This window comes from Eulemur rufifrons, chromosome 11, assembly GCF_041146395.1.
Source record: "Eulemur rufifrons isolate Redbay chromosome 11, OSU_ERuf_1, whole genome shotgun sequence".
Lineage (NCBI taxonomy): Eukaryota > Metazoa > Chordata > Mammalia > Primates > Lemuridae > Eulemur > Eulemur rufifrons.
In genome coordinates, this window is record NC_090993.1 from 8340736 (window position 1) to 8361874 (window position 21139).

The window sequence follows — 21139 nt, forward strand, 5'->3', positions numbered from 1 at the left end:
ATCGTTTCCTCAGCCGGGCACGGTGGCTCACGCCTGTAATCCTAGCACTCCGGGAGGCCTAGGCGGGCAGATGGTTTGAACTCAGGAGTTCGAGACCAGCCTGAGCAAGAGCGAGACCCCGTCTCTACTAAAAATAGAAAGAAATTATCTGGACAGCTAAAAATATATATAGAAAAATTAGCCAGGCACGGTGGCGCATGACTGTAGTCCCAGCTACTCGGGAGGCTGAGGCGGGAGGATTGCTTGAGCCCAGGAGGTTGAGGTTGCTGTGAGCAAGGCTGACACCACGGCACTCTAGCCCGGGCAACAGAGTGAGACTCTGTCTCAAAAAAAAAAAAAAAATTAAAAAAAATATCCTTTCCTGTAGTTGAGAGATCTCAATGGCTGGTGAACACCATAATCATTGTTCTGTGTCTCTTCATGTTTTCTTCTGTCTCCTCATGCTCTTGTCCTTTCCTGCCCATCTACCCCTGCTCACCCTGAAAGACCCCACTGAAGTTCCACCTCATCTGTTAGACTCTCTCATACTGAGGGTGACCAGCCACCCGAGACGTTAGCACTGAACGTCCTGTGCCCAGAAACCTGGTCACCTTACACAGCCCTCCTCACTGATGCCCAGTCTTTCAACTACTCCGAAGCTCCACACATTCCTCAAAACTCGTCCCTCTCTCAGACCTGTCAGTCTTGACTCTGTAAGACTCTTCATGGCAAGGACAGCGCTAGGTTAATCGTCACCATCTCCATTTCCTCGTCCCTCATTGTTTTCGTTATAAACCACATTCCCCTCCAGACTACTGAGGCTGAATTTTTAAATGTCAGAGGTCAGAGGTCTTCTCTTCACAATTCCAGTGACAAGTTTTTCCTCCTTTTTTAAATTTTTTTTTTTTTTTTTAATTTTTTGAGGCAGGGTCTCACTGTGCCACCCAGGCTAGAGGGCAGTGGTGTCCTCACAGCTCACTGCAGCCTCAAACTCCTGGTCTCAAGGGATCCTCCTGCCTCAGCCTCCCGAGTAACTGGGACTACAGGTGTGTGCCACCACACCCAGCTAAGTTTTCTACTTTTTGCAGAGCTGGGGTCTTGAACTTCTGGCCTCAAGCAATCCTCCCAACTTGGCCTCCCAAAGTGCTGGGATTACAGGCATGAGCCACCGCACCCAGCCAACTTTTTTTTTCTTCTTCCCCTCTAGGGTCATGGCTGCCTCTGTGGGTAGATTAGACTTTCCATGAACGGGATAATCTTTTCTGTTAGCTACTGAGGAGTCTTTCAGACAGGAAACTGAAGTCAAAGCAGGTACAAGAGGAAGGGAAAATCACTCTCTCAGAGTACTGTCCTCAGGTCTGAGTGGAAGTCCATAAGAGAAAGCCAGGTGCTCTATGTTACTGCAAGGGTTTCATTCAATTTTGTAGACTCATTTGCTTTACTAACATCTTGCTTAAATGTCTGTACTGGCTCCAGTATCACAAGGCATTGAGCCAAGGATCTTATACCTTCTTATTTAAATAAGTGGTTTATCAAGAGAGTTGACTCCTCTTCCTAGGACAATTCTAAAATTTTTTGACCTCAGGACCCCTTTACATGCTTAAAAATTATTGAAAACCTCAAAGAGTTTTGGTGTATGTGCTTTATAACTATTGATAATTTCTGTACTGGAAATTAAAATGGGGAAATGAGTAAAATATTCATTTATAGCTTTATTTTTAAAAATTTAATAGATTTTTATGAGAAATCATTAATTTTTCCAAAACTAAAACATACAGGCAAGTTGACTGGCATTGCTTCATATTTTTGTAAATCTCTTCCATTTCACTTAATAGAAGACAGCTACATTCTCTTATAGGCTTCTGCATTCGATTTGTTGCAATATATTGTCCCGGCTGAAGTATACACAGAAATTCTGGCCTCACGCAGATACGTATTTGAAAAGGCACAGTATTTTTTTAACTTTTCTTTTGCAGATCATTGTAGATTTACATGTAATTGTAAGAAATAATACAGAGAGATTCTGTAGACTCTTTGCCCAATCTTCCCTAATGGTAATATCTTACATAATTATAATACAATATCACAAGCAGGGAATCAACATTGATAAAATCCAGTGACTTTATTCAGATTTCACCAGTTCTACATGCATTCATTTGTGTGTGTGTGTGTGTGTGTGTGTGTGTGTATTTACTTCTGTGTGATTTTTATCACATGTGCAGATTCATGTAACCACCAACACAGGCCAGATACAGAACAGCCAGATGCAACCCAGATCTTGCATGCTAGCCTTTCATACCTGTAGCACTTCTCTCCCTTTCTCTCTCCCCACCTCCCTAACTCCTCACAATCACTCATCTTTTCTATGGCAGAAGTATCTTTAATGGCCTTTTCAGGTAACTGGATATTCTTTGATACCATACCAAGGCTCAAAAAGTGGAAGTCTCTCAAAGATTAGTTGCAATGTGGAATCTGAAGCCATTAACGATGAACTTTTCATAATACGCTTTGAATGGATCTTTTATTCATACATGCTTTTGCAATATCAAAAAGACATTGGTCTTCTAGAAAATACTGGTTCAACCTGAGCTATTTAGATTTTCCAAATGTTGCCACCTTTTATGATCCAGTATCAAAAAATCACACTCATTAATATGCTACCAATTCTATCAGAAAAGTCTTTAAGTATTTGGAAAGTTCTGGAGCTTATGATAGCAGCTAAAAGTTTCCAAAATCCTGATTGTTGTTTAGAAGCTCAAATTTTAATATTGACAACAAATACTGACCATGGTTTTCCATGGAGTAACGAGCTCACTTTGTTCATTTTCAAGAAAATGTTTCTTAAATATCCAAGTCTGCATAACTACAATTTTTCTGTCAGTCACTCTTTCAAGTAAAAATGGTGTTCCATGAAAAAAAGTGACAAGGTTGATGTACAGCTCAAAAAATCACCCAAGTGTTTTTTTCTTTTAAAAAAGTTGTCATACTTGGGTATACAGCAGAATTGCTTTGAATGCATTTCCCATTTAGCCATATAGAATATTAAACAACTGTTCTTAAGATTGGAGAGTTAATAAAAATTGGTATTTTTTTTTTTTTTTTGCTGCTTTGTCAAGGATATTTTAAAGTGAACCTGGCATTTTTTTCTTTTACTGCAAGTGTGTGACATTGAGGAGCAGTACAGTTTAAAGCCACTGCCTTGGTTTATGCTATGCAATCTGGCTTTTTGTACCCACCATCAGTGCAAATGTTAACAAAGTGAAAAAAGCAGGTATTTTAGTATAATTATGAAAATAGTTTGGGCCTTGTAGACCCCCTGAAAGGGTCTCAGAGATTTCTCAGGGACCACGGACCAGACTTTGAGAACTACTCAGCTAAGATAATAGATACAGTGGTAATCAATTAGAGGAAGACTCCCAAAGAGAAGGTGATTCTTAAGGGTTAGTTTTCCTTTCAAGACCAACATTGAAGAATACAATTATATATATACATATATATATATATATATATTTTTTTTTTTTTTTAAAGAAAGGAACCTCATATAGCCATTCCTTCTTTTCTTGAAAACTACTGTTTTCTTCTATGTTTGATTCTTTTAAATTGTTTCCTTGGTTCTTATTGTCACCATCTTCCATGTACATGCATGTTTGTCACTCATGTTCTGTCTTGGCCCTCTGTTCTTGTGGTACCGTCTCCCTGGTAGAGTGTGCTGGGCTGGACACAGAGGATGTGGTTACAGCCCGTACCTCTGAGTAGTGGATGACACCAATGCTCCTTCTCCAACTGTAAAATTTAAAAGGTTAAAAAAATGGCACCAAAGCAAAAAATGATGAATTTTAGGATAATCAAGCTCAGACAGACTTCTGTCTAAGAGAGTTTCCTGCTCAGAGGTACCAAATGGGGAACAGGATCCAGAGAATCCCACTGCTTCAGGTTCAATAACATCTTGCAGTTTCTTGTATACCTTAAAAAAAAAAAAAACACTTATTTTGTCACCAATATCAATTATTGAAGCTATATTTTGAATAAAAGTCTTTTCAATTAAAAAAAATATATTCCTTTCAAAATGTTACTGCTCATTGGCAACGCACCTGGTCACCCAAGAGCTCTGATGGAGACGTACAAGGAGATGAATGTTGTTTTCATGCCTGTTGACATCCATTCTGTAGCCCATGGATCATGGAATAATTTTAACTCTCAAGTCTTATTATTTAAGAAATACATTTTGCAAGACTGTAGCAGCCATAAATAGTGATTCCACTGATGGATCTGGGCAAAGAAAATTGAAAACTTCCGGAAAGTAATCACCAGTCTAGCTGCCATTGAGAACCTTCGTGATTTCATGGGAGGAGGTCAAAATATCAACATTAACAGGAGTTTGGAAAAAGTTGATTCCAACCCTCGTGGGTGATTTTGAGGAACTCAAGACTTCAGTGGAGGAAGGAACTGCAGACGTGGTAGAAACAGCAAGAGAAATAGAAGTGGAACCTGAGGATGTGACTGAATTACTGCAATCTCATGATCAAAATTGAGCAGATGAGGAGTTACTTCTTATGGATGAGCAAAGAAAGTGGTTTCTTGAGATGGAACCTACTCCTTGCGAAGATGAGGCAAACATTGTCGAAATGACAAGAATTTAGACTATGACATATATTGATAAAGCGGCTGCAGTGTTTGAGAGGATTGACTTCAATTTTGAAAGAATTTCTGTGGGTGAAATGCTATCAAACAGCATTGCATGCTACAGAGAAGTCTTTTGTGAATAGAAGAGTCAATGATGCAAGAAACGTCGTTGTTGTCTTATTTTAAGAAATTGCCAGACTCACTCCAACCATCAGCAACCACCACCCTGATCAGTCAGCGGCCATCAACATCGAGAGGCGAGACCGTCTACCAGCAAAAAGATTACAAATTGCTGAAGGTTCAGATGATCATGAGCATTTTTTAGCAACAAAGCATTTTTAATTAAAGTACATACATTGTTTTTTAGACATATGCTATCACACACTTAATAGAGTATGGTGTACTGTAAACATAACTTTTATTTGCACCGGAAAAACAAAAAATTCGTGTGACTGTCTTTTTACTGTAGTCTGAAACCAAACCCACAGTATCTTCAAGGTATGTTTGTACTTTAAATCTCTAGATTACCTATGATAGCTAATATAATGTAAATGCTATGTAAATAGTTGTTTTAGTAATGCTATATTTTTTGTCTTATTTTCATTGTTGTATTATTATTTTTTGGATTTTAAAAAATATTTTCAATCCATGGTTGGTTCAATCTGCGGATGTGGAAGGCCCACTGTATATCTATTAACTCATTTAATATTCCCAACCACCCTGTGAAGTGCCCATGAAGTAGGTACTATTTTTTACTATTCCCATTTTATAGATGAGGAAACTGAGTCACAGAGAAAGTAACCTCCTCAAGGTCACACAGCTGATAAATGGTTAAATCTAAGAGACTGGGGGAAATCTGAAAAGCAAGTAATTTTTTCTCAGTATGTGATTCAATGTTACTATGTGTCCTGTTCTCATAACATCCCAAATAGTCCCTCCTGTCATTGATAGTATAGGACCCACATTTCAGGAAATTCTGGCCTACTACAGGATAATCTAACTTTTTAGAATTTTTATAATTGAACTCTCTTCTTTTTAGCCTCATTTCCTGCCATGGTAACCTGTCAACCTCCTGCACCCAGTCTTGCCAATGGCTCCTAAACCCAGACCCGTGGGTCCCAAGGAGACAGGTTCTTTTCCCATTGGAGCAGACAGTAAAGAGAAACACGGATTAACAGTCACGAGGCAGGCGCTTCTGGGACTCTACTAACCCGGGCTCACCCTGCGCTGGGATCTGGAACGTGGTCAGCTTCGATATGCACGGTGGCTCAGGTGCACGCAGCCTGGTGACGGGGCGTAGGTACTGGCCCAGGTCTGCACCCGCGCTCCAGTTTGTCGTGCACCGTGTTCTGGAAGCCCTGTCACTCTCCCGGAGCTGCTCTCACTGCTTTTTAGAGAGGAGGCCACTGGCTCAGCCTTAGCCTTGGCTTAATTTAAACTGTCCGAAAAACTTGGAGTGGCCGAGTGGTGGCTCCGCCTCCCGGGCCACGAGGGCGCTGAGCACCTGCGGGGGGAGCGGGCGGGCTCGGGAGGGCGCGGCGGACCCAGGAGGGCGGGGACGGGGGCGGGGACGGGCCCAGGCTCTGGGGGCGGGCTGGGGACGTGGACTAGACCTGCAGAGGCCCGGGCGGCCTGGTGCGCTTGCGGGAAGGGCAGGGAGGGCCCGGGAGGACGGAACTAGGAAACCTGGGCGGGCCTCGGCGCCTGGAGCGGGTCAGGGAGGGCGGAATGAACCTGCAGAGGGCGGGGCGACTCGGTGCCGTTGGGGGACGGTTGGAACGGGCCCGGGGGGACGGGTCCAGGCGACAGGCTCGGGAGGCGGGGCGGGCCTGGGCGCGGGGCGGGCCCAGGCGGGCGGGATGGACCTGGAGAGGCGGGGCGGCCTCGGCGCGGTGGCGGGAGGTCGGGGCGGGCCCAGGCCAGGGCTGGGCGAGCGCGCGGCGGGCGGGCCGCAGGCCCCGGTGCACCAGCATGGTGGGACGTCGCCCGCGGCTGCGGGGACCGCTGCAGCAGCAGAGGCGGCCAGGCGGGAGCGGGGGCTGAGGCCGGGGCCTGCGAGTAGTGAGTCTCCGAAGACTGCGGGCCCCGAGCGCGGCTCCCCCGCTCGCCTTGCCTAGGCGCAGACGGCCGCCCCGCCGGACGATGCGCGCCCCCGGCCGCCCCGGAGGCTGAGCCCGCAGCTCCGCGCTCGGCCCTAGCCTTCAGCCGCCCGGATGGCTTTGCCCGGCGCCGAGGGCGCAGCCGACGCGCCAGTGTCCCCGGCCCGGGCAGCCCCCGCCGGCTCCGCGTCCTCGTCGTCCGCCTCCTCCGGCGGCTCGGCCTCGGCGTCGGCGGGCGCGGGGCTGTGGGCCGCGCTCTACGACTACGAGGCGCGCGGCGAGGACGAGCTGAGCCTGCGGCGCGGCCAGCTGGTGGAGGTGCTGTCGCAGGACGCCGCCGTGTCGGGCGACGAGGGGTGGTGGGCCGGCCAGGTGCAGCGGCGCCTCGGCATCTTCCCCGCCAACTACGTGGCTCCCTGCCGCCCGGCCGCCCGCCCCGCGCCGCCGCCCGCGCCGCCGCCGCCGCGGCCCGGCTCGCCGGTGCACGTCGACTTCGAGCTGCTGGAGCTCAAGGAGCTCATCGGCGCCGGCGGCTTCGGGCAGGTGTACCGCGCCACCTGGCAGGGCCAGGAGGTGGCGGTGAAGGCGGCGCGCCGGGACCCGGAGCAGGACGCGGCGGCGGCGGCCGAGAGCGTGCGGCGGGAGGCGAGGCTCTTCGCCATGCTGCGGCACCCCAACATCATCGAGCTGCGCGGCGTGTGCCTGCGGCAGCCGCACCTCTGCCTGGTGCTGGAGTTCGCCCGCGGCGGAGCGCTCAACCGCGCGCTGGCCGCCGCCAACGCCGCCCCGGACCCGCGCGCAGCCGGCCCGCGCCGCGCGCGCCGCATCCCCCCGCACGTGCTGGTCAACTGGGCCGTGCAGATCGCGCGGGGCATGCTCTACCTGCACGAGGAGGCCTTCGTGCCCATCCTGCACCGGGACCTCAAGTCCAGCAACAGTAAGTGGGGCGGGTGTGGAGGCAGACCATGCCAGCCAGGGGTCTAGTACCTGGAAAGCGGCGGAGCAGCCTTACGGCACCAGCAGCACCTCATGCCTAGGCCTTCCAGGGCTGAGAGGTCCGGCTAGTGCTTAGTGACTTGCTTTGGGGCAGGTGACAGTCTTACCTTGACTTGTTGCCTTTGGGTGCTCTTTTTTAAAAACGCGGAAGGACCAGACTTACTTGTAGATTAAACATTTGCAGAATATCTGGATCTGCTGGAAACCTCAGGGGCGGTTTGACCTTTCGGTGTCGTGGGTGGCTCATTTGGGTAGGACTTTGCAAACCCAGGCCTTGTGCAGATCATGCGGAGCCCGTGGAGGTCGTTCTCCCTCGGTGGCCTTCATCAAACTTCCCGACTGCACTTGGGAACTTCAACTTTGTAAGTGCCGTATTGAACGAGCTATGCACCCACTTTAGATATGACTTCGTGTCCCTTGACTTTTCCAAAATGATTCAGATGTCTCTGTACATGAAATATGATTTTGTTATTGGCTTCTTTTCTCCAGACAAGAAGCACCAGTTTGTGCTGTTATGCGCTTTTGGTTTAAGAACAAGTGCGTTGTCCTTGCACAAGTGCTTGAAATCCTGAAGACCTGGCCTGTGTCATTTACTTTGTTTATAAATCAGAATGGATTTAACCAGATTTCCATAAATGACCTAAATACGAATCCCATTAAATTTCGCTGTATAAAAGAGCTAGTCGAATTGCTGTTTGAAGTTGGTTCTTTAATATTGAAGTTCGCTTCATATGCTTAGAATGAGATGAAATCTCACGAAAGATTAAAGGATGCGTCCAGAACTGGCATCGGCCTGCTTGAGCTGGATGTCTTTCAACCTCGTAAAACCTGCTAGAACAGGAGCTAACTCAAAGGGAAACAGTGTCCTTTTCTGACTGTAGAAAGAAGAGTGACAAGAAGAAATAATATATTTGTTGTATGTTTTTGTGGTTTTTTTTTCCTATTCAGAATCCTTCAGTACTGAAATGACCAATGCTGCATTTTAGTTATGGGAATTTTAAATAATTGGAATGTTGTAGCTATTCATAAAGTAAGCATTGAATATTTTCAGTTTTATTTTACGACCCGAATACCCCCACTCCAAGTGTCTGATAATTTAGATTGCAGCTGCTTAGGTGAAAGGGGCAAGGTCTAACAAAATACGTTATAAGTGGTAGTACTAGTGGTATGTTCTTAGCACTCCGGCAGGCCTCATGAAGGACTCTAGAATTTCTTGCTTTTGTGCTACTAAAAACATAGCACAATTTTCAACGCCCTTATGTTTCTGAATGCTTCAAACCTGATACAGTTTTCACTGCCAATTTGTGCATATTCCCTAAAATATGCTTTTATTGAAAGAAATGTCTAACCTGCTGCCATAGAACAGATGACTTGTCCACGTGTCCTGTAAGCTCTCCCCAGTGGTGTCCTGAAAGCCTGTGTCTACTGGGAGTTTTCTGCAGAACCGGGTATTTTAAGGACACCACCAGCATCATTCCCTCCGTCTGCCTGCTGTCAGTTGCAGCATCTCTGTGATAACATAGAAGCTGGCATTCTACAGACTTATTCTGTTGCAGGAAATGAAATCATCAACACAGGCCGACACTTTAGTTGTACTGGTCCTTAGGCTACAAAGTTAAAGGGCCCATAGCTCTTACTTCTCCATTGTACCTAGCTTTCTTTGGTTGCAGTACTTCTTGAGGCTCACACAGCAAGCGCTAGGTGTAGAGAATGTTTGCCAGTGTTGATAAAGGATAGGAGGAGGTGTTCTAATTGTTGCAAATAGTAAACTTTACAATATAAAATACAAACTTTTAAAGGATTCCTAATACTATTAAATAGTAAAAAAGAAATAATATAACTTTGGAATAATAATTCTTGTTATAGTTTTTATTGACACCAGAAAAACTTGCACAGTGGAGCATAGACTACTGTATATACAGTTGATATATAATTTGAAGGTGATTACATGCTGCTGCTTGGTTTTGAAAGACTTTTCACCCTCAGAACAAATTGCCAAACTTCCTCGAGTACTTTAATTTCTATAATTGTCAGGCAAGTTTCCTTTTGCTTTAAATTGTTGTACTCTTAAAAAGACTTTAATTAGCTAGTCGCTAGCCTAGCAAAATATTTGTTAAAATGTGGTCATCATTATAGTTATTTAATTCCTATAAAATGAAAATTTTGACTAGGGCCTCAAATGTGCAAATGACAGTGTCTAGCACATGACCTTATGCTGGCTATCTGATTTTATTGGTTCGATGAATAAATGCAGATGCTTTGGAATTCTTTTATGATATATGAAGCTATAACTTCTTGTTCAGATTTTTGAGAATAGCAGATACTCTATTATAGTATGTTTTGTTTGACTTTATTGGTTATTTGCTAATGATGGTAGTGAGTTAATGTAAACATAGTTTTAAAAATCAATATTGAATTTTATTTTCACTGTGTAGTCTACCCGTGTAACAAAGAGCCAGTAGAAGACTACGTGGAACCAAGTCGGTGGAAATTGTTTAAAACAAATGTTTGTCTAAAGTATATATTGCTTTTGACAGATTTTCTTTCATCTTTTCTAATGAGTCATCCTTAAGTTTTATCGTGTCTTGTGAGAGAATGTCTATGTCAAAATAATAGCTGATATACCAGGATGATATAAATAACTTTGTCCCTTTTCTAACAGATATCAACAGGTTGAAAGTAGAGCCGAATTAGCAACTTTTAAGCATCATTCATTTTGTAAATAACATGCTAGCTTTTACTTTCTGGATGCAAAATAAGTAGAAAACACTTTGCTTAAGTCTATCCATATGCAACAATACAAGACAACTTTGGGTTACTGTGAAAATTGCCAGTTTTATATGCATTCAGAGAAGAGAGAAAAATCGCCCAGAGCCGGAACTCGTTTATCCAACATTTGTTGAGTGTCCACCATGTGCCAGTCACTTCTGGGCTTCAGGAACACAGTGGCAAACCAGAGTCAAGCAAAGATCCAGGCAAAGGAAAGATGAAATGGAAATGAGCCTAAGTAAGCTTACTGAAGGAGAGGGAAGAGGGCCAGTGAGGCTGGAGCCTGGGGGTGGAGTGTGGAGGGAGGGGTTGACGTGGGTGGGCCTCAGCCCATGGGTCCATGTCGGGGTTCTCCTCTGAGTGTCATCCCTCAGGGAGCCTTGGAGCCTTTTGGGCAGAGGAGAGGCAGGGTCTGATTTCTGTTTTTCAAAGACGACTCTGGCTTCTGTGGCGAAGGGACTGCAGTGGTCGTGAGTGAAGGCTGTTGAGATTGTCCATGCAAGATTGTCCATGGGAGAGAAGGTACTGGCTCCAGCCAGGGTGGTAACAATGGAAGAGGTTTCCCATGGGGAAGTAAGGATAAAATACTATAGTATAGGAGTTGCTGAGGATGGTTTGAATTATTAGTTTAGTCTAAGGGTTTTATTTACCCAGACATAGTTCAGGATTGAAACAAGATTGTGTGGCATCATTTACAGTTCCTTTTTTCTTTTTGTAATATTGCTCACTGTGTTCTACCTTTTCTTTTTCTGAAGAGGAGATAAACCTTCCATGGGAAACTGAACCACAAATGATGGTAGCTGCTTACCTTTATACTTTTTATGTCAGTGATTAAGCATCTTTTATCCTAATTATTTTAGCCTTTTGGGAATAACTGTTATCTACATTATTTTTACAACTACAATTGTATCTACAGTCTATAAATATACATAGTTATCTTTATTATGAGATGCAATTTAGAGTTCTAAGACAAACTGCAAAAGGAATCTAAATTTTTTTTTTTAGCTCATCTCAGTATATGTAAATAAAGGAACTGTTTGAGAAAATTATAGCAAATGTAATCTCCAAATACGATGTTTAAATAGCTCATCAGAGTGATTTGGGAGAGCTATTAATTATGCTATTATCAGTTAAGAGACATAAGTCCCCTTCTCTCTTCTGTTCTTTTACTCAAGACATGTAGCTTCGTGCTATAGCTGCTTCCTATTCCAGGGATCCACAGAGAGATCGGTCCAGATACCCCAATGGTAATTGAGAACTAAATCTGCTTTTGAAACAAGGTTATCTAGAGGTTATGTTTTTATTAATATAAGAGTAGCAATCACAAAAGAGTCACCACATCTTCCCCCACCATTTTCATTCTTGCATATTAAAAAAATAAATAGGCCACATCTTATTTTTTATAGTTATGAGGAGCGTAGCTGTTCAGTTTTGGATTATGCAAACTGTATATATGTGATCAATTTTGTCGTCATTATCAAGTATATCAGAGCAGGGTGAAGGAGAGAAGGGAGAGGGGACGTTGGCTCCACCCACTTCAGAAGGTCATTTGTAAGCCTTGCTTTCTCACTTAGCCTTTAGTGTTGAACTTCACCAGAATAGCACAGTTAATGGAAAGAGTATTGGCTTTAAAGTCAGTCAGATCTGGATTTGAGTATTGGTGTCATCATTTACTAGCTGTGTGACCTTGGGCATGTTATGTAACTACATTGAGCCTGAATTTCTTGATTTCTGATACCGTGTACGGAATTCCTTTCTTGGGGGATCCACAGAAGTCCCTTAGGGAACACCTGTGTAATGTTTCTTAACCGTTTAAAGGGTAAATACCGGCATAGAAGCATTTGGCTTTTTCAGGGAGCAATGAGTTGGGTGTGGCTAGAATGAAAGGTGGAGAAGGGGTTTTGTGGGAAGGAAGCAGGCATTTAGCATGTGGCAAGGCAGTGAGTGCCTTGGATGTCCTGCTAAGACGTGTACTATTTAATAGGCAACGGAGAGCCTTTGAAAGTTACTGAGGAGGAGAGTAGTATGATCTGCTGCTAGAAGATAAACATCTACAAAGAAAAAAATAAAAGCTTGGGATCATTTGCTTTACAACTGTACTACCCTAGGTTGCCAGAATGGCAGTAATAAAAGCTAAAATAATTTGCTTCTTGGTTTGACGGACACGGTTCAACATTTACTATTGGAGCCTAGTTTTTGTAACCACAATTTGTTTAGTGAGTTCATTGAGATCACTTTCTCTCTCGGATTTCTAACTCCCTCTAGAATTAAAAAATATTGGCTAGATTTACCATGTCAGGCTGATGGTTTTTAACCCCAGCTGTCCCCAAACCCTCTAAGGGAGTTGAGGGGCTCCCAAAAGGTGGGTGTGCACCCTGATGAAGGAATTTTAGTGGCCTACAGGGTTCCTGGGGAAGCTGGGAGGACTATGGTGGTTTTATTTTGGAGGCTGAGCCTTAAATTTGAATAGTTGACCCTGAGTCAGTGTGAATTTAGTTTTTAAAATTCATCTCCAAATATTGCTTCATCTTAAGGGCTTTTATCTAAATAACATTAATAGTGACAAGAGCAACAGTTAGCATTTATTTAGAGCTTACTAGGTGCTGGGCACTACTCAAAGTTTATCCTCATTTATTCCTCATAGCAACCTTTTGAGGTAGGTATTATCCCCATTTTACAGATGAAGAAACTGAAGCCAAAGATTAATTGACATCGCCAGAATCATTCAGCTTGTCAGGGGTTAGTGCTACGAATTGAATCCAGGACCTCTGATCCCAGAACTTGAGCTTTTATCCTCTTCATATATTACCTGGATTAACATTTCTCAAATATTGGATCTCAGGACCCCAAAGAGCTTTCGTCTATGTGGGTTATACCAGTTGACATTTATCATATTAGAAATTTAAAATGATAAATGTTAAAAATATTTAATGATATAAAAATAACAACAGGCCCCTTACATGTTAACATAGCATTTTTAATAGGAAAAAAACACCAATATTTTCCAAAACAAATTTAGTGAGGAGGGTGGCATTGCTTTACACTTTTGAAGCTCACTTTAATACTAGACTTTAAAAGAAGACAGATTGATGTTCATATCTGCTTGTGTTTTCAATCTGTTGCCATCTTATGGAACCCCAGGGATCCCTGGGGCGTACTTTGAGAACCACTAGGCTAAAGGATTATTTCTGTTGATGGAGAATGACACTTTGTATAGCAGTAGTTTCCACACTTTATGTGGCATCAGAATCTCCCCATGAGCTTTTAAAAAATAAAATTCCCTATCTCATTTTTGGATATTCTGATTCAGTGGACCTTAGTTGTAAACAAGCAATGAATTTCTTTTCTAATGTTTTAGTTTGAATCTTGAAATATACAGAATTGAAAGAATTTTAAGGGAACACCTATACCTATCACCTAGATTATACCGTTAACAGTTTACTAATTTGACTTAACAGAGATCTAATGCTTATTCATCCATTAATCCATCTTAGCTGTTGATGTAGCTGTATATATATATATATATATATTATTATTATTTTTTTTTTTAAAGCTTCCAAATGATTCAGGTGCAGAGCCAAATTTTAAAACTACAGTTCAAAGGATCAGATTTGTAGATTCCTTCTCATGGGTTATCTGGGTTGATCCTGGAACTCTTCCATGGCCACAGACCGTATCCAAATCAAGTTAATTGATGACAAATGTATGGTTGGTCATACAGTGTGCCAGGTGGGAGTGTGACTGACTTATGCTGGCACAGGACCTTGGGAAAAGGAACATCTTAGAGCACTTGTCTCTCTGATGTTGGGAGGCAAGTAGTGTTATTGTGGTAATAGATTTGAGCTGTGGGCCCTGGCTTTCTTAATATAGGGTGATGTGAGGATTAAATGAGATAGTGTATGTCTGGGGTTAGCAACCTTTTCCTGTAAAGGGCCAGATAGTAAACATTTTTAGCTTTGCATGCCATGTGGTCTCTGCAGCTATTCCCCTCTGCCATTGTAGCCAAAAACATACATGACAACATGTAAACAAATGAGTGCGGCAGTGTTCCAATAAAACTTTATTTACAAACGAGGCATTGTGCCAGATTTGGCCCACGGGCTGTAGTTTGCCAAATCCTGGTCTATGTCCAAATATTTAATAAATTCTCTAAAGTAGAAAAAAAAATGAAAGCATTTAATAAACTGTAAAACAATATCTAAATGTGAGCTGGTGGCTACATTCATTTTTATATTTTGTTTAGAAACAGTTTAAGTGCTTTAAATTTTTCCTCACTTTTTGTGTGTGAACTCATGTTTTCTGTAACTCTGTATAACATAAGGACATTATTACTATCATTCATTCAGCAAAATGTGCTATTCAAGCAATCATATATTTATTCATCTTGGCTGGGGGTAAGGGTCTTTTTAATTTGTCTAAGTAGGTTGATTCCAGCCAGCCAGCACTATGAGGAAACAGTCCTGAGCTTTGTTCTCTGTAGGAGTGCTGAGATCTGCATGCTTTGGCAGGTCTGCTTGTAACTTGGGTTGATAAGGTGGGTCAAGGAGGAGGCATAAAGTATTACGTTGCTAGTGTGACTGTTTTGCTACCACAGTTCAAGATTAGTTTGTGCATTTTTTAAGCTATTGGGGAAAAAAAGGCAAATCACATGCCATTGGGGGGGAGTATCTTGATTTCAATATAGGGTGTTTGAATTATTATTTCTGAAGATTTGGCTTAATGTGATGTTAAGTGATTTACTTTGTTTCAGGTTTTCGGCAAATATTGCATTGTTATATCAAATATGTCACTTTCTAATATATGTTATATATGTTACTTTCTTCCTAATGTATTAGAGTAGAATATTATGGAAGATTCCTGCCTCAGATTGCTTTATTATGTACCTTGACTGTTAAAATATCAAGGTGATAGAAATTTAGGCCTAGAATGAAATGTAAGAAGTTTTCTCAATTAAAACTGAGTATTTTATGTCTATGAAAAGGCTTGCCCCATGAAAGGTGGTTTTTATTTTGGTATATGAACAAGGTAAAACTCTATTTTAACTGACCATGTCTGTATTTTATGTACAAAGGTCTGTCTTCTTGTGTTTAGTAAGCTAATTCATTCATTTATATGATACTTATGTTTTATTTTTTTCTTTTTAAGAGACAGAGTCTCACTCTGTCACCCAGGCTGGAGTGCAGTGGCGTTACCATAGCTCATTGTAACCTTGAACTCCTGGGCTCAAGCAATCTTCCCAACCTCAGTCTCCTGAGTAGCTGGGACTACAGGTGTCCAGCTAGTTTTTAAAAAATTTTTTTTAAATGGGGTCTCACTATGTTGTCCAGGGTAGTCGCAAGCTCCTGGCCCCAAACGATCCTCCCACCTTGGCCTCCTGAAGAAGTGCTTGGATTACAGGCATGATTCCTATTTATCGGTTGTATAGTATGTGCTAGAAACTCTCCTAGTCTCTTGGTATTCAGTAGTGAACAAAGCAGACAAAAATGCCTCTCCTTATGGAACTTACATTCTAATGGGCAAGACAGACATTAAGCAAAATAAATAATAAAATACATAGTATGTTAGATAATGGTCAATGCTTAGTATGAAAACTAAAGTTGCAAAGGAGGATGGAAATGTTGGGTGAGCAGCTGAAGTTTTAGACCGTGTGTCTAAGGGAGGCTCTACAGAAAAGGTGGATTTTCAGCACAGTCTGAAGAAGTGAGGAAGTGGGTTATCTGGCGAAGAACATGCTTGTTAGAGGGAGGAGAAATCGCTAGATTCCTGAAACGGGAGGTCAGTGTGCCTGGAGAAGAATAAAGGAGGACAGGACAGCAGGATGTGCGGGAGAAGTGGGGTGGCTCAAACCATGCAGGGTCCCGGAGGTCCCGCACCGTCTTTGACTTTCCCTGTGACACAGGAGGGATTTGAACAGAAGAGCTGATTTCTATGTTAACAGGATTACGTTGGCAGCAGTTCTGAAACTAGATGAAGAGAACCAAGGTGGAGATATGAAATTGGAAGTCACCACTATGGGAAAGTATTTAAAGCTCGGAGTCTGGCTGAGCTTATCTAGGGAGTGAGTGTAGATAGAAAAGACCAGACAGAGGTCCAAGGCCTGAGCCCTGAAGATCCCTGGTCCGTAGAGGTCAGGGAGATAATGAGGAACCAGGAACAGCTAGAAGTGAAGGAAAACCAAGAGAGGGTGACTCTCTGGAGGCCACTGAAGAAAGTGTTTTGGGGAAGAATGAGCCCCTGTATGAAATGCCACTTAGAGATCGACATTCAAATAACTGTTTTGCTATAATTAGTTTTTAAAGTCTTCATTTCTTAATTGCCCAATACCCTTATACTTTTTAAGGAGGGGAGAGGTGAGTTAACTTTCTATTATTAGCAGCTGACTGAACATGAAAAACTTACAATAATTATCTTCTTTATATTTATTCTTCCCCTTAGAGTATTCGTTATTCATTTACTTATTCATTCAACAAACACTTGGGCATATAAAACTGCTACTTGCTGTAAGTAAGTAGATTAATTAGGCACAAATTCTGTCCTCAAGCTGCTTGCAGTTTAATAAGAGAGATGAAATTGTAACAAGGAAGATAAGACATATTTAAGTTTAATGGAAGTAGTACAAGCTGAGTATATTAGAAATTGCAGAGAACTTCTAGCTGAGGTTATAAAGAAAGGCAACGGGAAGATGTTATTTATAGACCATTTAATAGTGGAGCAGGAAGATTCCAAAGGCCACCAGACTTGTAAGTGGCCTCACAGTTAATGGCACGGGGGTGGCCCAGAAGAGTCCAGTGCTCGTGCCCTGATCGAGTGGAAAGTGTGGATTTGACAGGGGGCGAAAGGGGAAGGTGTTCTGGAAGGAGGCCCAGGGAGGTGAGGAGACAGAAAGGGACAAGTCATAGTTTTTGGAAATGGCACGTGGAATTGTTAGAATATAGGGTTCATGTTGGAGAGTACAAGAAGAGCTGGAAAGGTCATGTAGCATGGGATAGAGAAGGGACTTCAAGGCACTTCAAGGTCAAGGTGAAAGTTTGGCCTTTACCCCATAGGCTGGGAAGTGAGTGGGGGGGAGAGGCTGTGGTGCCACTGGGGAAATGAGTGGAAGAAATGTGAGAAATATTCCGTGCTCTATGGTAAATTTAGAAAGTTATCATTTATTTCATATGAATGATTGATTGTTTTCAGGGTTGAAATTCATCGAGTTTTTTGTAAGTATCTTTCACATTGTTGCTTTTCTCAACTTGTTTTCTTGCTCATGACTTTTTTTGGTTGATGTAGTCCTAGTTAAAGATTAATTGAAACCCATTTCTCATTCAGTGGCATTTGGACACAGTGAGCCCATCAATGTTGAGAAAATGGAGTACATTGTGATTGCTTTCTTGTAAAAAAAAAATATACATTATATATTATAATTCTGAAAATACCAATGTGAAACTTCAAAGGAGCTGAAAAAAATCAGGTGCCTCATGGTTGAATAAGTAGGTTAAGTACAGGTTGTAAAGGCCAATTGTTAAAGAATGAGGCAGACGAGGGTCAAAAATCTTTTCTGAAGTCGCTGGAAAGGGTGCTGAGTTGCTAGGTTACCAACAAGCATTTATCATTTCTGTGGCCAAAATTGCTGATTTACCTGGTTTGTACATTAAAATTTGGTGGACGGCTTGTGTGCTGTGGTCCTTCCTGCTTGGACGACAGGAAGCAGAGGTCGGCTGCCAACCTTGTGTCCGTGGGCTGAAACCTGGCAGCGGTGCCCATGGTACCTGTCGTGAGATGGGGCTATTTCTGGTTTCGGTCACGTTGCCCGAAAGATAAGGTATTTCAGGAATTCTGCTGAACACCTCTGAAACACAATCCAGAACAATGGGCCTTTCAGGGCACCCGAAATGTTTGACATTCAGAGTGTTATTTTAACTTTGTCTTCCCAGGGTGGAGACACTTGGTTCCTATGGAAACTTTGGACCCGGGGAAGGGCTGGGGTTCTAAACTATCACGAAGTCTGCTAATATCACAGGCTGCCATCACGTTTCTTTAGAAATGAAGTTAGTTTTAAAATATTTAAATATTTAGTTTTTAGTCTTCACTTTTAGTTGTTTTTGTTCATTTTTGGAGCAGCCTTTCTTTGGTCTTTGCATCTTGGGGGCTGCCAGCCCTCACCTGCGGTCTGTGGTGTGGGCCAGGACAGGGACTTGCTCTGAGGCCTGTTTTAATCAGCCCTTCCTCATGCCTTCCTACCTGGACGTTTATAAAAAGGAAGAGATAATGTATATAGAAGTGCTTTGGAAACGAAGCTTTACAGAACCGTGAGCCATTTTGATCATTAATTAATTAGGGGTCTTGGCGATAGGAACAATTATTGTTTAAAAGTGAAATTAATAGCATTACAAAGGGAAAAACATAATGCAGCTGATGAAAAGCAAACTAATTTATCTATATTTGTTTGCTTCCGCTTTCATTTCTGTGGCTTAAGTATATAAGGTTTTAAAGGATTAAAAGGTCTAAATCTCTTTTCTAATAGGTGTTTATTGTTCTTGATATTCATGAGCAGTAAGGACTAAGAAATAAGTAGACCTTTAGCTGATGTAGAAGGAACACTCAGAAATTAATCTCTTAATCCGTATACAAAATGAGAGTTCCAGTCGTCTTGCCCCCTGGTTATAACTGATAGCTTTGTGGGTAGCCCACAAGAGGGGTAGGGGTGAACCCCAGCTCTATGGTTTAGCTTTTGATCTTGGATAATATTTTTAGGCTGTAAACTAGAGGTTATGTTCTCACCTCATTGACTAGTGAGAACCAAATGAAATATTACATGAGTGGAAACAACTCTGCCTAGCACAGGATCAGTAAATGGTAGGCAATATCCTTATTATTAGAATTAGTGATGATTATCATTACCAAAAACTATTCCATGGAACACTGTGATGTACAAGGTACTGTGTTAGGGGATCTGGGGGATTCAGAGAAAGCCATAAATGTGGCTGCTGAGATTAAGTTGCTTGCACATAAATTACTACTAGATAGAGAAGTCTTAGGTAAAAAGGTGACTGACAAAACAGTGTAATGTATGGGTAATGAATGATAGGGAAGATAAAATAGTTCACAGGTTTGTGGGATGCTCAGGAGTTTTTCCTAAGGAAGCAGGTCCTGGAAAAATAGGCACAGTATAAATGGACAGAAAGAATGAAAGGCTATTCCACATGGGAGTGGTCTCTCCCTCCCCCCTCCCTCCTTATGTGGTATGGCATTGAGACTAAGAGTGGGAAAGGATGGTGGCATTTGGCCTGGCTCTTTACCAGGTGTGTCACCATGCTCATGTGACCACTCTAAATCCGATTCGTCATCTCCATAGTGGATGTTAGAGTAGGACAGAGGGTCCTTGCTCTCGAAATCTCAGTTACAGGATCACATGGGGGAAGAATCATGACACCACATTTAATTGGTATCGATTACTTATCTAGTAAGTCTGTACTCCAATAACCCTCCATGTTTAAACCTAGTATTTCTTTCCACCAATTGCAGTAACTCTTATGACTAATATTGTAAAACTTTGACAATACGATTCAAATAAAATTCAAATCTCTTGTGAAATTCCGAGCCTTGTGAAAATGCAGGATTTCCTGAAGTCCATGAATATGATTTTGCAGACTGGCTAAAAACGCCTTTGAACCCATTGATAAAGGGGTGTGTGTGTTGGGGTGGGGAATCCTTATGGAGCGCTTGCTATCTCTCAGGTGCTGTTCAGAGCTCGGCACACACATTCATGGACTCTTCACTACAGCCTTACGATGTAGGTGCTCTCACGATTCCCAAGGAAACAGAAGCACAAGGGACCCAAACCAAGCAGTCTGGCCCTAGAGTGCACGCAGTTCATCATTATGCTAACACCCACTCTACTTAGATGAGTTGATAATTGACCAATGGCAGGAAATCAAAAAGGAGGAGAATGGGCACCTCAACAGAGAGAGATTTCCAGAGGACAAAGAAAGCTTTTGTGAAAAATTGATAAAACCCGTCAACTAAGCATCGTAGATAATGGCGAAGACCATGGGCTCTGGAGTCCGACTGCTTGAGTTCACCACTCCTTAGCCGTGTGACCTTGGATAGATGACTCAACATCTCTGTGCCTCAGTTTCCTTATGTACGAAGTGGAAATGATAGTATCACCTATAGCATCGTGGTGTGGGTTATATGATTAAAATGCCTATCTGACAAATAGAATATACTCAGTAAATGTTAAATTATTACTAAAACTAACATTCGGAACAATGGCCCTCTTTCTGATTACATTTGAGAGGCAGACATGACAAATGTCATAGCTTATGCCATTGTCTGATTTTGTTTGGGTAATTTATTCTAAAGAGCCTCACATACTTGTTTTGTTTTTTTCCCTTCTAAGAAATAGCACATGGTTGCTAGCACAATTATGACAAAAATGTCATTTCCTGCACAAAGATGAAATAAACTTATTTTCATTTTATTTTTCAAGATAAAATCTGAGTAAGTCCCCTCCCCCCCCCCACACACACCCTATTTGTATTTGTGTTACTGTTTCAGTGGATTTGCTTTGCCAGTTGGTTTTTTTGGTACTTATTCTCCTCTGATCATGAAGACCTATCTCTTGGGATTTTTGTGAGGATTGAATGAAATCATGCGTGTAAAGTGGAAGGCATATAGTGAACACT

The 21139-nt window shown here is 42.4% G+C and overlaps 1 protein-coding gene across 1 annotated transcript in view; it reads left to right on the plus strand.

Moving 5' to 3' along the window:
• Positions 1 to 6557: 6557 nt before the first annotated feature.
• MAP3K21 (mitogen-activated protein kinase kinase kinase 21) overlaps positions 6558 to 21139 on the plus strand; it is a 52652-nt gene continuing 38070 nt past the window's right edge. The window contains exon 1 of the mRNA XM_069484556.1: positions 6558 to 7638. Coding sequence (XP_069340657.1) covers positions 6816 to 7638 — 823 coding nt within the window. The 5' untranslated portion in view covers positions 6558 to 6815. The remainder of the gene's footprint in view (positions 7639 to 21139) is intronic.